Source organism: Corylus avellana, chromosome ca11 (genome assembly GCF_901000735.1).
Source record: "Corylus avellana chromosome ca11, CavTom2PMs-1.0".
Classification (NCBI taxonomy): Eukaryota; Viridiplantae; Streptophyta; class Magnoliopsida; order Fagales; family Betulaceae; genus Corylus; species Corylus avellana.
Genome location: NC_081551.1, coordinates 1,552,672 through 1,566,930, shown reverse-complemented (window position 1 = coordinate 1,566,930; position 14,259 = coordinate 1,552,672). Strand labels below are relative to the sequence as shown.

Here is a 14,259-nt window from a genome sequence, read left to right as displayed (position 1 = left end):
CGATTTTAAAAACGCAATTTTTAAAATCGCACTTATTGAAATCACACTCCCAAACAGGCCCTTATTCTCAAATTGCCAGACCACCTTCAGACTACTAGCAGAGTTTGTTGGACATCTGTTGGAGGTTGCCAAAAGTCACCGACTGTTTTTTGCCAATCTCTAATTTACCGTATGAGTCAAACACTAAAAAATATTTTGAAAAATTATTTTTTTCTGAAAAATAATTAACCAAAAATATTTTTGGTCGAAACAAACAAACGGAAGAACCTGACAAAACTTGCACTTGATTTACCTGGTTATGGAATGTAATAACGACTCCTTCCTAGTTCCTACAGTAAAGCAACAAAACATATAGCATTCATTTTGAGGATCACAAACGTTGTCAACCAAGTACACCCATGTGAGTTGTTGAGGCTTCAAAAGCTTCCTGTTCCATGCAAGTAATTGGGTTGGTCCCTCTGTTTCCTATCCACTAATCCTCACCAGCTTTTATGGAGTCTCAATGCTGTAACTCAACCTCAGAAACTGAACTCTCTCTTTTATTGCTTTTCACTTGTACATACTATATGAAGATTCATATGAGAAGACAGTCGTGGAAGAGGAGAAAATTTTGATGCTTTACAGATATGAAAGATTAACCTGGAACTGGTAATCTGAAGGGTTCAACTGGTGCAGTCTCTTCAAGAAATGCTGCAGTCTCAAAACATTCAGCAGCTTCTAGAGATGATGATGCAGTATCCTTGGCTTTATAAAATAAACCGAGATTATACCACGCAGAATGGTTCATTCTGTCGAGCCGCAACGCGTTCGTCAGTAAGCTTCGCACAACTGCATGTGATTGGTTACCAAGCTGTCTAAGACCCACAGATGTGGATACCAAGCTTGGAACATGGGTGGGATCAATATCCAAAGCATATATGAAAGCTTTTAGAGCTGCCTTGTAGAGGCCCTTTCCTTCATAAAGTATGCCTGTAAATTCAAGTAAGTATTTCAATAGGAGGCCACAGCCCAAACCACCCTGGCAAAGAGCAGAATGAAAAGGTGTAACACAGAAGAAATGTTCAAGAAGCCTTTTTCTCTCAGTTGAAGATTCTGAGGAGCATACAGCAACAGTCCAATGAATTTATTTTTCCAAATGAAATGAATATTTTAAAACAAAAGGCAGAATGAAAAGGTGCAATTTGGCAGTGAAGTCATTTTATAGCCTAAACCAAAATCCCAGCAACCAAGCAGTAATGAGGCAGTTTTTAATTGAAAAAGAATGGTCTTTGGGAGGATGTGATTTGGCTTGGACAGAAAGCCTCCAAAAACAACAAAAGATAATAATTCATGGATCTATAGCATACAATACAAAACAAATGACTGACGTTTTTTTTTTGGTTTCCCAAAGAAACAAAAACATAAATGAAAATACAGGAGAGTTTATATACTCCTAGTCTCTCAAATATGCTATGCAAAACATCTGACCAATACTGAATGGGCACCCAGTTGAATACAAATCTTATATTGATACAATATTTTTTTGGTCTTTTCCTCGAAAAATATTCATTATCAAAACTTGGGAAAACTACAAAAGTAGGCAAACTCACGAAAAAAAAAAAAAAAAAGAAAAAAAAAGAAAAATGAGGAGAGCTAATAAGGGTCTGCCAAAACTTGGAGAATCTGGAATAAACAAATTGAAAAATAAAAAAAGAAAAGAATTAACTGCTGGCTGTATATTCCAAATTCAAACAAAGACCAATTCTAGCCGAAAGTGAAACAGAGTACGCCAAAACTTCATGGGTCGAAAAATGATGGCATCAGTCCCACTAGAGCCCAGAGGTTTGGGTTTAGTACGAAGCCTTAAGATCTATCCCTAAAACAAGATTCACTAGTAACAATTGCATCCAACTTAAGCCCTTTTTCATAAACATATTTCTCCCTTGTTTTTCTACAAGAAACAACCAACTAAACCATATCTTCAGTGCTTTGGGCAAAGCTGATGTCAATTTTGTGAATTGACAATTATGTGAACAAGGAAAATTACACCACTATCAAAATTTTAGCCAAAAATGGCATCCTAAAATATCAAGGAACTGATTCGAAAAGAGAAAAAAGAGTGATGACATAGATATACCTGTGGCATGACATCTATCAGCAGAGTAATAACAGATGACCTCAGATTTGGAAAGACAAATCTCAGCATCACGCCACTGCGACAGACTTATGTAGACATAAGCAAGATCATGCCATACTTCCAATTCCAAACTCTTAGCTTGAGTTCTGCTTCTCTGTCATAAATATTTCAAAAATAGTCACTACCTGAAAGCTTGTCTCAAAAAGGAAAAAAAACAAAATTCTATTAAAGTTGAAGTTAGACAAAGAAAGGGCGGTTTTTGGTAATGGAAGCATATTCAGAGCAAAGAAGACTATAGATTATTCAGACTTTAAAATGCAACATGCGGGGCTAAATCTATAAAAGTATATCTATCCCATTATGACACTAGTTAGCTCAACAACTTTACAGTCACAGTATTAAACAGCAGAATGAACCCACTTCTTCCAATATTCTTTCCCGAGGGGGAGAAAAAAACCTTGTCAAAATTCTCTTTCTTTTTTTTTTTTTTTTGGATAAGGTTGTCAAAATTCTCTCACACACAGATAATCACTAGCAGATGCCCAGCATTCCATCTCTCCATCCCAGGAGTCACTTTCAGAATACCAGCTAGTATACCTCCCATTTTTCTCTTATCAAGCTAGTTCATGACTCAAAGCACAATCACAAGATGTCATTTTCAAAAACCATCTCTAGATCTAGTTTTAACAAGAAATCAAATGCATCCAATTCTAGAAGAAACATTTTATTCTTTCATGGCCAAGCATCCAATTTAACTCCCAAAACAACAGAAAATGAATAGAGTTTAAGCAAAAAGGTAATAAGAGTTTTATGTCAACATATTGGAGCTAATACATGGGAACACTAATTAACAAACCTTGAGAAGCTTCTTCCCCGAAACAAAGCTTTTACTCTGAATTTGAAGAACAGCAAGAAGTTGGGTGTATGTATCAATGGCACTTTTTAACAGACCCTGTGCAATTTGAAGTTTAGCTTTGGTCCGCAACAGTTCTCCCTGATCCCATTTTCCAGTCTGATCCAGTGCAGCATTAATAACAGTTTCAGCATCCATAAACCGTTTTTGAGCTGATAATATCCGGGCCAGTAATAACCACCCTTTGATATTAGACCCACCTTCCAATTTCAGCAAGCGCTTGGCATAATAAAGTGCAGCATCCAACTTCCTTTGGTCAGCATTTTCCAGGCTGAGATGGTAAAGAATATTGGGGTCACTCATTCTTGTCATTCTGCCAGCAGTTTCCAGAGCCTGAACTGCCTCACATTCTCTTGTTACCCTCTCTGAATCAGCAACAGCAGATTTCGAATGTGCTGAAAGCGAGACACCTAATAAAAAATTGGCAATGCTTTCCAATTGATAGCATCCACCATCCAAACTCTCACAAGCTTTCCAAGCAAACCTTATCCCTTCTTCAGCAAGATTAGCATTTTCCCCACAAATCTTTGATGCCATCAATAAAGCCGGAACACATTTTGGATCCTCACTGTGACCCAACAATTTTCTAAGTAGATTCAAAGCAACCAAGTCCTCCCCTGCCCCATAATAACAAAGAGCCAGAGTATGGTACCTGTCTTTTCGAAGAATGATTCCAGGAAGCAATTCTTCTACTTGATTAGCTAAAGCCTGCAAATCTCCTGCCACAGATAGAGCAAATGAAAGGTGATCCAGGATCGATGGATCCCACTCGATTCTCTTGAGAGAAACTTTTCTTAATAGTATCATAAACAGGAGTATAGCTTCTTCTATATTGTTTCTGGGGACAAACGATCTGTCCATTTGAGATCGGAGATTTGGGGGGCTTGCTTCACCTCCACTGTACAGAAGAATTATGGCAAAATCTTTTTGGATTTTTGCTATACTTGCTGCATCAAGATTCCAAGGATAGAGGAGTGCCCGCCTGTATGACAAAATTGCTTCATTTGGAGAATCAGCAAGTTTCCATAATTCCGGAAGTAACTCGACAGCCTTGATTAGAGTCTCCTGCAATTTACAGTCAGCACCAAAGTTTTCAGGCAAGCCTTCTGGTAATGAAGATTCAACTATGTCCAGAATAACTTTGCAAGACTCAGCAGCTTCTGCAAGAATGATTGGAAATACACATTAGCTATCCTATGATGTTTTGATTGTTAAGCTCACAAATTCTTTTTGCTCATTTATTTATTTAATCTTTCGACCAGCACAAAATCCATTGCTCAGCCAGATTCTTAACAGAATACATGCCTTGGCATCCTAAGTACCAAGACTCCAGACTTATCATTTTCCAGAATGGAACAGATGGAATCAAAAACACTACAAATATAACCACTATGATCTCAAATAATCATTACTTCTTCCTTCTAGTGGTGCTGCTAGAGAAATCACAAAGATCTGTGTCCTCAGCAATAAAATAATTTAAATACCAAAAAGATGTTAAAAAAGCCACCACTGATACGACAGAAAAAAACAAAAATAAATTATATAAAATCTGTTGAAGAAGTCCATGAAGTTTTCCACGTGACACAAATAGCCAGCCCTTCCCTCTATAAAATCTGAAAATTACAGTAAAGCAGTAACAAAAGAAACTTCGTGATAATGGTACCCATACCACAACCATCGCCACAATTTTATCACTGGGAAGAACCAAAAAGAAAAGCAATTTGTGGCCAAAGAAAATGCGCAAAGATAACTTACAAATTTGACGAATTCAGAAAGCAAATAGCAAATCTATGTATCAACACAAAGGAAATACCTTTAAACCTCCCAAGACCCTGCAATGATTTTGCTTTGAGAAACACTGCTTCCAACAGTAAGCTAGCAGCATGTATAGACATAGGTTGGGTAGCATAACTTCGAGAATGTCTCCTATGCCGTTCCCCTCTTCTAGCAAGGGTGAGTTTTATCTTGGGAGTCACTGCAGTAATATCTATCCCTTCAAATACATGAAGAGCTGCTTCTATGTTTCCCTTTTGATATTCATATCTTCCTAACAACGCTCTTGCTTCCTGCAAATGCAGACATCTTGGTCTTAAAAACACATTACAAATGGGCAAAAAAAAATCCATGGAAAAAGCCCATGTTAATTTCCATTAAGTTTACAATCAGTACTAGCAGACAAGAGATAAATGTGGATAATAGCTTCATGTTCACATAGTACGAGAGGAGAGTGTGGGTTCAAATTGAAGGCACTATTAGGATAAAAGAAAGGTGCAAGGATATGTACATGAGAAAACATGATGGTCTACAATCTAAAAGCAACAATGGCCTTTAATTAGAGTGACCAAGTATCATCCATAAGGTTTGGTTGAGTTTACCATTACCTTACAAGACAGCTTTGTTGAGTTGAGATGAGTAATTTCATGTTACAATGAATACTGATGCTTGGTGGAGATTTAAGTCTAGACCATTCTGACTCCTAACTACATACCTGCACATTAAATATCACTGAACACTACTAAAGTATCTGAAACTGAGTTTGCTAAAGTTGATTTAAATGCGACACAACTTCCCTTGATTTTAGTTAGAAATTTTAAAAATCAAACTCTGCTTCTAAGGTTCACCATATATATATATATATATTAGATTATATCCACACAGGAGTAAATTAGAAGAAGAAAACTGATCACTCAATAGACAACCAAAATTTAAAGACAAAAACAGAAACTAACCTCATAGTTTAAACAACCACTCTCACGTAGAGATGATTCAGCTTCTTCTATATTTCCTGTATCCAGCTTCTTTTCAAACTCACCACCTCTAGACGAACTCGCAGTTTGTAAATAATCCTTGGTTGCAAGTGACTCTGATGAAGGAACCATTTCATCCAGTGCTCCGGACTGCTCCCCGGAGCAGATACACTTCATAATCTTCCCGAGCTTCCCCCTGATCTCACCCCTCCTCTGCTTTCTGACCCTATTCTTACTCCTCATATTGCCTCAACACACTCCAAAATCTTCAATCACCAACACCACCACCAACGGGTAAATCAATAGCCTTTATTTGTAAATCAATAACCACTTCATGATCATACAGACGTATTTCTCATAGAAAAAAGTTCACACTTTGCACCAGAAAACTAACATGGCAATCAAAATTTCCACCTACCCAATCCAAAATATGGTGCAAATGAGGTGGAACTCAAATTCCAACAAAGAAAAACAGATAGACATCAAAATTCACATCAAGTGAAAATGAAGCAACAAGAAGCAATATATAAGTTTCAGCATAATTTAAGCACAACACCGAATTCCACAATTTCTTATCAGAAACAAAATTCCAATAATATTTCTGGATCCCCAGTTGAAAAAAAAACTAACAGGAAGTATCCAAATTGAACCCTGCCCAAATATAACCTCCAAAAACAATTTTAAAAACGCTACAAATTTGTATAATATTTCCCACATGAACTCAACGAAACGACAAAAACAGATAGAACAACCATACCCACCAAAGCAAATAAATAGAAAACCAATTCAAAAGCACTCACCTTTTGATTTTCCAAGATGAAAAGCAGAGGCTTAGACCACATAATCCATGAAGCCCAACACCCATTTACTCAAAAAATTTCCCAAACAAAGCTTTTTACTTTAAATCTTTGAATCAATCAGAGCATCCCAATGCATCAAAGAACCTTTCTTTTACTTTCTTTTTCTTTGAATTAATACTTTGGAAACAGGGGATGGATATGGAGCTTGAATTGAATCGTGATGTAGAAGATTTTTTGGAGGGGGTTAAGAAATTAAGGAATTACCATGAAAGATGGTGGGGCTTTTGGGGAATTAAATATTCTACGTTGGCCCCACTTTGCAATTCACCACCGTGGCTGAGGATTGGCTTCTGCCACGTGGAATATGTCTTCATGGGTTTCTGTGCCGGCGTTAAGCGGTTATTTGCTACACTACACAGTCTTCACTGTCAGAGTCAACAGATTTCTTCTTTTATTTTCATCTTTTTTTGGCTTTTTTGCTTTCTTTCTTTTTTTTTTATTTTATTTTTTATTTTTTTGTGTTGTGTAATTCCTTTTGCCCAAAAAAAGAAAAAAGAAAAAAGAACGAATATATATATTTATATATATATAACTGCATGTGCATGTCGTACTCAGAAAGCAAAGAATGGAAAACGTTTATTCTCTTAATTTGTTTTACCCAATAAAACTGTTGGTTAATGACAATATCAGTTTTGATTGATTTGTAAATATTATATATTTTAAGTTATTTGTTAATATTTTTGTTTCAAAAATTAAAAAAGAAACGTGGACAAATAACGCCATTAAATGGATTTGCATGGCACCTTTACACCAATTTCATATTGCATTTTGTTTTTGAATAATTTTTTCTTTTAAATTGAGTTGAGAGAAATTATTTAAATTCAGATGGTTAAATTGACATATATCTTTAGATTATATGATTATCACATATATTTTAAAATATATATATAAATATAAATCACTCGCTTTAAGGACAAATGTCAATGATGATCACATATTCTAATGACTTATGCAAGTTTATGGTTTGTTTGGGAGTGCGATTTCAATACATGCGATTTTAAAAATTATGTTTTTGAAATTGTAACTTTTTAAAATTGCATAGGTGTTTGGTAAAATATGTTAAGAAGTACTTTTTTTTATCAATTGAGTGTTTGGATAACATTAGCATATAATTGCGGTTTTATGGCCAAATAGGTAAATATTGCGCCAAATATTGTTTGAAGCGAGATCGTAATTTTGGTTTAAATTTGCACATTTTCAAATAAGCACCCCATAGTTAACTTATAGAAATCGTGGATTTTTTTCACGATTTTAAAATTTACGTTTTTAAAATCGCAATCCCAAATACTTTAAAATTGCGATTTTGTTTAAAAACGCATATTATTTTTTAAAAAACAGACTCTCAAACGGACCCTTAATAGACTGAGTATAATAAATTTTGTCTAACCCAATTTGAAGGTTTAGCATAGTTAATGCTTTTTGATTTTTTGATTTTATTTTTTTAAAATAGTATTATTGTATGACATAAACGTGAAAATCATTTTAAATATTGTAAATATTTTGTATTTTAGATTATTTGTTAATTTTATTTGTTTTAAAAACAGGAAAAAAAAATGATTTAACAAACAAAAAGCAAAATGTCTTTTCTTTTTTTTTGTGGGTAAAAACTGTGAGAGAGAGAGAGAGACAGAGAGTGGTGGTAATTAGGGAGTACATTAATTAGAAAAGTAATTAATAAAGGTGGGGAGTTGGGAGTGATGGGGACCAAAAATAAGATAGTGAGAAAAATGGTGACATTAAAGTCTGGAAAGATTCAACAAATGAAAGCCTCCATTGATGTGTCATGATTTGTGCTGTTAGAAGCATTACGAGTGGTCCTCTAATGCCTACATCTTTAGTTGCTCAATATTCAACTCAAAAGACTTTCGGAAAAAGAAAGGGCTGCTTCACTTCCACTCGTGTTGATAGGGATGCTCAATTATCGTTGATAGGGCAGCAATTTGTATTTACGTGTCAAGTTTTAGATTGTTTTGAGATATAGATTATTTGATCAATTTAATTAATTAAATGGGTTGTACCCTTCAACCATAACTGATTAATTTCGTGTTTAGTACATATCGAGTCATGTCATAAATGTCGTGTGTTGGATTCAGAATGTGTTTGGAATTGGATCATCTCTCGTCCATTTAAAATGAGAATATCTAATTAAAGGTTAAAATTTATTTTCAGAAATCCCAAAACTTCAAATGAGACACATGTCTCACTACTAAAATAATAATAAAATATTATTTATAGTTTTAAAAAATTAAATAATAAACAAAATAAGGGGTGGTTGGCCCACCCCATTTTTGTCCTTGGAGGTGGTTCGGCCACTCCAAGAGCCAAATAAAAATAAAAAATTGATATGGAGGTGGTTGGCCACTCCATTTTTGCTCTAGGGAGTGGTCGGTCACCCCATGGCCCTTGGGGGGAACCACCCCCAAGGGTAAACCTATAATTTTTTATTTTTGGCTTTGACATAGGGAGCCGCTTTACGAGGAAAAAAATGAGATAACCGTTAACTAAATGCGTTGTTATGGGCAAGGGTGGGCAGCCACCCTATATATTTTTTTTTACTTGGCCCTTGGTGGTGAGCCACTGAGAGCCATGTAAGGATTGGCCGGCACACGGTAGATGAGGGGTGTACATTCTTACTTATTTTTTATTATTATTTTATATATATATATATATATATTATTTTAGTAGTGGGACAAGTGTCATATTTTGGGCCTTGGGATTTCTAAAAATAAATCTTAGCCTTTAACATGATACTCTCTAGTCTGAAATGGACCAAAGAGGATCTGTTTCCATTGTGTTTAGGCATAAATATAAGTTTATTTAGGTCAATTTTAACTCAGTTTATTTAATTAAACATGCAAAACTTTTAATCATAATCCACCAATTTTGTATTTAATTCATGTTGAGTTTAAAAATCCTATTAAATTTTTTCAGCCTACTCAATCAGTACTTTGTAAAGATCATCCCTTGTATTTGGTAATTAGTAGTTCACCAAACACATCTCCATGAACTAAGGAATAGGATCCTCTCTAGTTCATTATGGGCTGGAGAATATCCAGTTTATGGCTAAGATTTATTCTTAGAAATCTTACCGCTACAAATAGGACATCTGTTCCACTACAAAAAATAAAAATAAAATAATAATAATAATAATAATATTTCAGATTAAAAAAATAATTAATTAATAAAAAAGTAAAGAGTGGCTGGCCACCCCATCTTGGTCATAGGGGGTGGTCCATTTTAGCTGGGGGTGGCTCTCATGGCCAGCATATATATGGTTTGGCTCTTGGGGGTGGCCGGATCACCCCCAAGGCTGGCCGGCCATTTGGGGTGGCCCAAGCCAACCCTAACCCCAATTGGGGTGGTCCAGCTACTTATAATGGGCGGCCAGCCATCCCTTAATTTTTTTTTTTTTTTTTTTATTAATGAAACATATGTCCTATTTATGGCCTAATAATATGTTTAAAGAGATCCTGACCATTAATTGAATATTCTACAGTCCAAAATGAATTGGAGAGGAGCCTCCCATGAACTAAAGACGATGATGAAGCAAGAACATCATTACTTCGATAAAATTGGAACATTTGTAGATTTGCACATACCTGCAAATCCACAATTGATTGAAGCATTTTCATCTTCTGTGATCGCTTGTTAGATCTTTTTAAGTAATGGGCTGGTAAGCCCACGGGGTACAAATCTTAAGCTCAAAATTAGCCCGTTAATTAACCCGGGTGCATCTCAAATGCGTAATAGATAATTAATTCTTAAGTCGCTATCACATTACACGGACATTAATTAAAGTTGTAAACTACTTAATTGACCACGATATGTGATGCGCCCCTAATTAAAAAGGCAAGGCGTGCTCCAATTCATTTATTTTAGAGCATATTACCAAAAATGTGTTTTGACAATTTTTAGAGTAAAAAGGTTAAAAATGTATTTTTGAAATTTTTTATCAAACAAGTCAATTTTTGTTTGGCATAATTTTTTAAGTACTAAAACCATTTTTTATACTCTCTAATACAATTCCAAACAGCTCCTAAGGCAAATGTGAGAAATGGCTCTAGGTGGAATATGGATCATGGCACAAAAACCAATATGAAACAATTATATACATGTTATTAAAAAAGGTAATTTATAGTTATAGTCTGGTAAAAGATAAATATTACTGTTCTTCCGGTGTTTTGCTCATTTTAAATAGAATTTTTTTTTATATATATATATAAAATAAAAAATAAAAAACTTATCCCACCAGTAGGGACAGAGCCAGAGATTGGGATGTGTAGGGGCTAAGGGCTAAAAATTTTAGTGGGTAGGTGCCGATAGGAAAAAAAAAACCAAAAAAATTTACCTTATAATTTTTTTTGTTTTACCTTATAAAATTTTTTTTCCCTTAGGTTGGGGGGGGCATGGCCTACACCGATCAACCCCCTAGCTCCGTCCTTGCCCACTGGTCCCTCATATTTTTTTTATAAAACAATATTCACGTAGGATGAGGAGAAAACTATGAAGATTCATACTATTTCTTTTATTTTAATGCAAAGTAAACCAATAGTATCGCCCTCCTAAAGTTAAATTCTTAGTTTTGTCTTTGATTACCTCTGCCAATATTCATTTCGTGTACCTATATATATGTAGAGAAATGGTAGGGGTACTAATTGTTTTGATCATCTCCAATAAAAAAGTTGCACATCATGTTAGTACACATATATTAGTAAAAGAGTTAATACCCCTAACATTTCTACTTCCTAACGCTAGGCGCCGAACCCACCACAATTTGGGACCAACCACGTATATAGCCGATTATGTAGGAAAACTACCTTAATTAAAGTGTAGGGTAGTGCTCTTTAATTTATAATAAGAAGAGAATATGGTGTCTTTTTCTTTCTCACATGCAAAGCCTACATTTAGGTCTAGACACGGCTGTGAATTCAATATTTAGGACCAAAGCGTTACGCCCATGTCATAGGAGGTTGACATCCATGACATCATTCGTGATTTTATACAAAGGAAAAAGAGATTTTGTTTTGTTTGAAGAGATTGCTGTAAGAGCAAATTAACCTATGTGGCAATATATTTTTAAGTGTCTAATATAACAAGATGCTAAAAGCATGTTATGTCAATTCGTGTAAAATGAGTATTACATTTATGGCGTAACCTATTTCTTTACTCTTGTTGAAAACATTACCTGTTTTTGCAATGGCTTCAAAATCCTCTTGCAATTACAATAGACGTCTTTCTTGACAACCCATTCATTAAACTACTTCAAAAACTAGGGTTTCGATGCTTACGTTTTTTAGATTGTATATCAAGAAAATATTGGCCAGGGCCGCCAAATTTTAAGTTTTTACGTGTATTGTAATATTTGTACTCTAAGATCACGTTTGTTATGCATAATACATTCCTAGAATGAAATGAATATCAATTCTTTCTTTGTTCTTTGCTAGATGAATTTTATGGCAAAATCTTACCGGTTTTGTGTGATCCACCATAAGGGATATTGAGGCGTTGCGACCACTCTCAGGGTTCTGTTATGGGTGGCCGACCACCTCACACACATAATTCATCATTTAAAAAAAAAAAAAAAAAGTTATTTTAGTAATTTTACTTCTATTTCAATAAAATCATATACATTGTGGCAACATATATATTGTGACAATATATATAAATTGTAATTTTATTCAAACCTTTCATATTCTCAATAATGTTGATTTGGAATGATGATTTGGTCTACCTAACTTGCCTGAAAATTTGCCAATTCAAGGTAAAAGTCACGTATAGGAGTCTTTTCACTTTTCAGAACAAATAAAAAAAAAGGTAAGTGAAAACAAAATAAACGTACAAAACACAAGTTATTATTATTACAAGACAGATGGGGAATCATTGCAAAAGAGCGACGGGTGGGGTTAGAATCTCGGGGTTCAATCTCTACCGTTGATTTCAAAGTAGGTAAAGGAAAGAAAGGAAAAAAAAAAAAGTACTCTACTGGTACTGGGTTTGTTTTGTTTCAGAAAAAAAACATTGGAAGGAACCAAAGGTTGGGGATTGAGATTCTCTCCAATGTATTAAAAAGGGGGAGAATAAATTATAGAATACTCTTTAACTAACCCAAGTAATTTGCCTCAATTACATTTAGGGTAGGGAAAATTTATGAACAATCCTAGTCTTAGTATCAAAATAATTTAAAGGGTAAAGTCCACTTAATCCCCTCAAGTTATCGCTCTAATGACAATCTATTCCTCAAATTATCAATTGCGATAATTTACCCTCCAAATTACCAAAACAATGACAATATACCCCAAATTTTAACAAAATGATGAAATTACCCTTACTAAAATAAAAACAAAAATATCCAAAAAAAAAAAAATTCAAAATTTTAAGGGTATTTTTGTCTTATTGAAAATTCTATACTAGTAATTTCGTCACTTTGCTAACATTGGGGGGTATATTGTCATTGTTTTGGTAGTTTAAAGAATAAATTGTCGTAATTGATAGTTTATGGAAGTAAATTGTCATTTAGAGTGTAGTTTTGGGGGGGTAGATTGTAGTTTGACTAAAATAAACTACATTCAGCTCATAAACATCTTGTGTGTACTGTTGCTCACCAAATGTGGAAAAAAAAAACATTAAAAATTTTACAACATTCTCTCTCCTTAAAAAACAAAAAAACTTAAAAATAATATTTAAATCGAATAGTGAAAATCAATAATTAAGATATAGAGTTTGATATGAATGTTTAGAAAACTTTAGTAGTTAAAATAGAGAAAAATGGTTTTTTTTTTTTTTTTTTAGTTAAAATGAAAACTAAATTTACTGAGTCGGATGTGAATGCTCTAAGATCAGACCAAAATGAGCAGCATCCGACTCAGCTAATTAGAGCAATGCAACAAATGAAAAGTTAAAATAGAGAACACGATGCATGTTTCTTGAAAAAGTGAATTTCTAAAAAGATAAAAGTAATTATTTTAATTAAAATAAAAAGTAAATTTGCCGAGCTAGATGTTTGTTTGTATTTTAGGAAATGTGATTTTTAGATATTATTCATATTTATTTGTATTTTTGTTTTCTATCTTTTATTTTTTGTTTTTCAATTAACAAACAAGTCATTAAAAACACAAAAATAACTTACTCTAATGTGACATCAAAACATATATATAAATATCATGTTAGGTGGGAGGGCTTGATGGTTTGGTGGCATTGTGGGATGCGGTCTTCAAAATCAACGAACAACTTGATCGACAATTCAACGAGCCTGGCCCTCAAATGCACCCTCTTTTTTTTTTTTTTTTTTCTATGCCAAAATTCCCATATATATATATTGCATGGAAATCACATGTCCAAATCTGATGAATCAATTCTCAGGGCCACTTCAGCAGAAGCTGCTGTGCTGCCTTGTTCACAGCACCAAATCATCTTTTATTTGAAAAGGTGCTGCTCTTGCCTGTTGACTGTCCTTGCTACTTCTTTTTATTTTTTATATCCCAATCTATACCTGTCATTCAAATAAATAAATACATAAATTTCAATTTTTTTAGACTTAAGGTTGGAGTCCTGTTTCATTGTCATATTAATTTTAGTTACAAATGAAAAAAAATAAAAATAAAAATTTTTCCCTAAAAAAAAGCT

General features: G+C 34.1%; 1 protein-coding gene across 3 annotated transcripts; it reads right to left on the bottom strand.

The window, feature by feature from the left end:
• Positions 1-264: 264 nt before the first annotated feature.
• On the bottom strand, positions 265-6,806 carry LOC132165303 (protein NPGR2). Of its 3 annotated transcripts, none has more exons than XM_059575802.1 (7): positions 6,577-6,806; positions 5,759-6,190; positions 4,843-5,095; positions 2,973-4,189; positions 2,117-2,270; positions 640-969; positions 265-562 (listed from the first exon to the last, which is right to left on the bottom strand). In XM_059575802.1, the coding sequence occupies exons 2-7, from the start codon at positions 6,017-6,019 to the stop codon at positions 540-542; spliced, it is 2,238 nt and encodes a 745-aa protein (XP_059431785.1). In that variant the 5' UTR covers positions 6,020-6,190; positions 6,577-6,806; the 3' UTR covers positions 265-539. The 3 variants fall into 3 exon arrangements, with proteins under 3 accessions (XP_059431785.1, XP_059431784.1, XP_059431786.1); XM_059575801.1 differs by having other exon boundaries at positions 5,759-6,042; XM_059575803.1 differs by having other exon boundaries at positions 265-969; positions 5,759-6,042.
• Between the last annotated feature and the right edge of the window lie 7,453 nt (positions 6,807-14,259).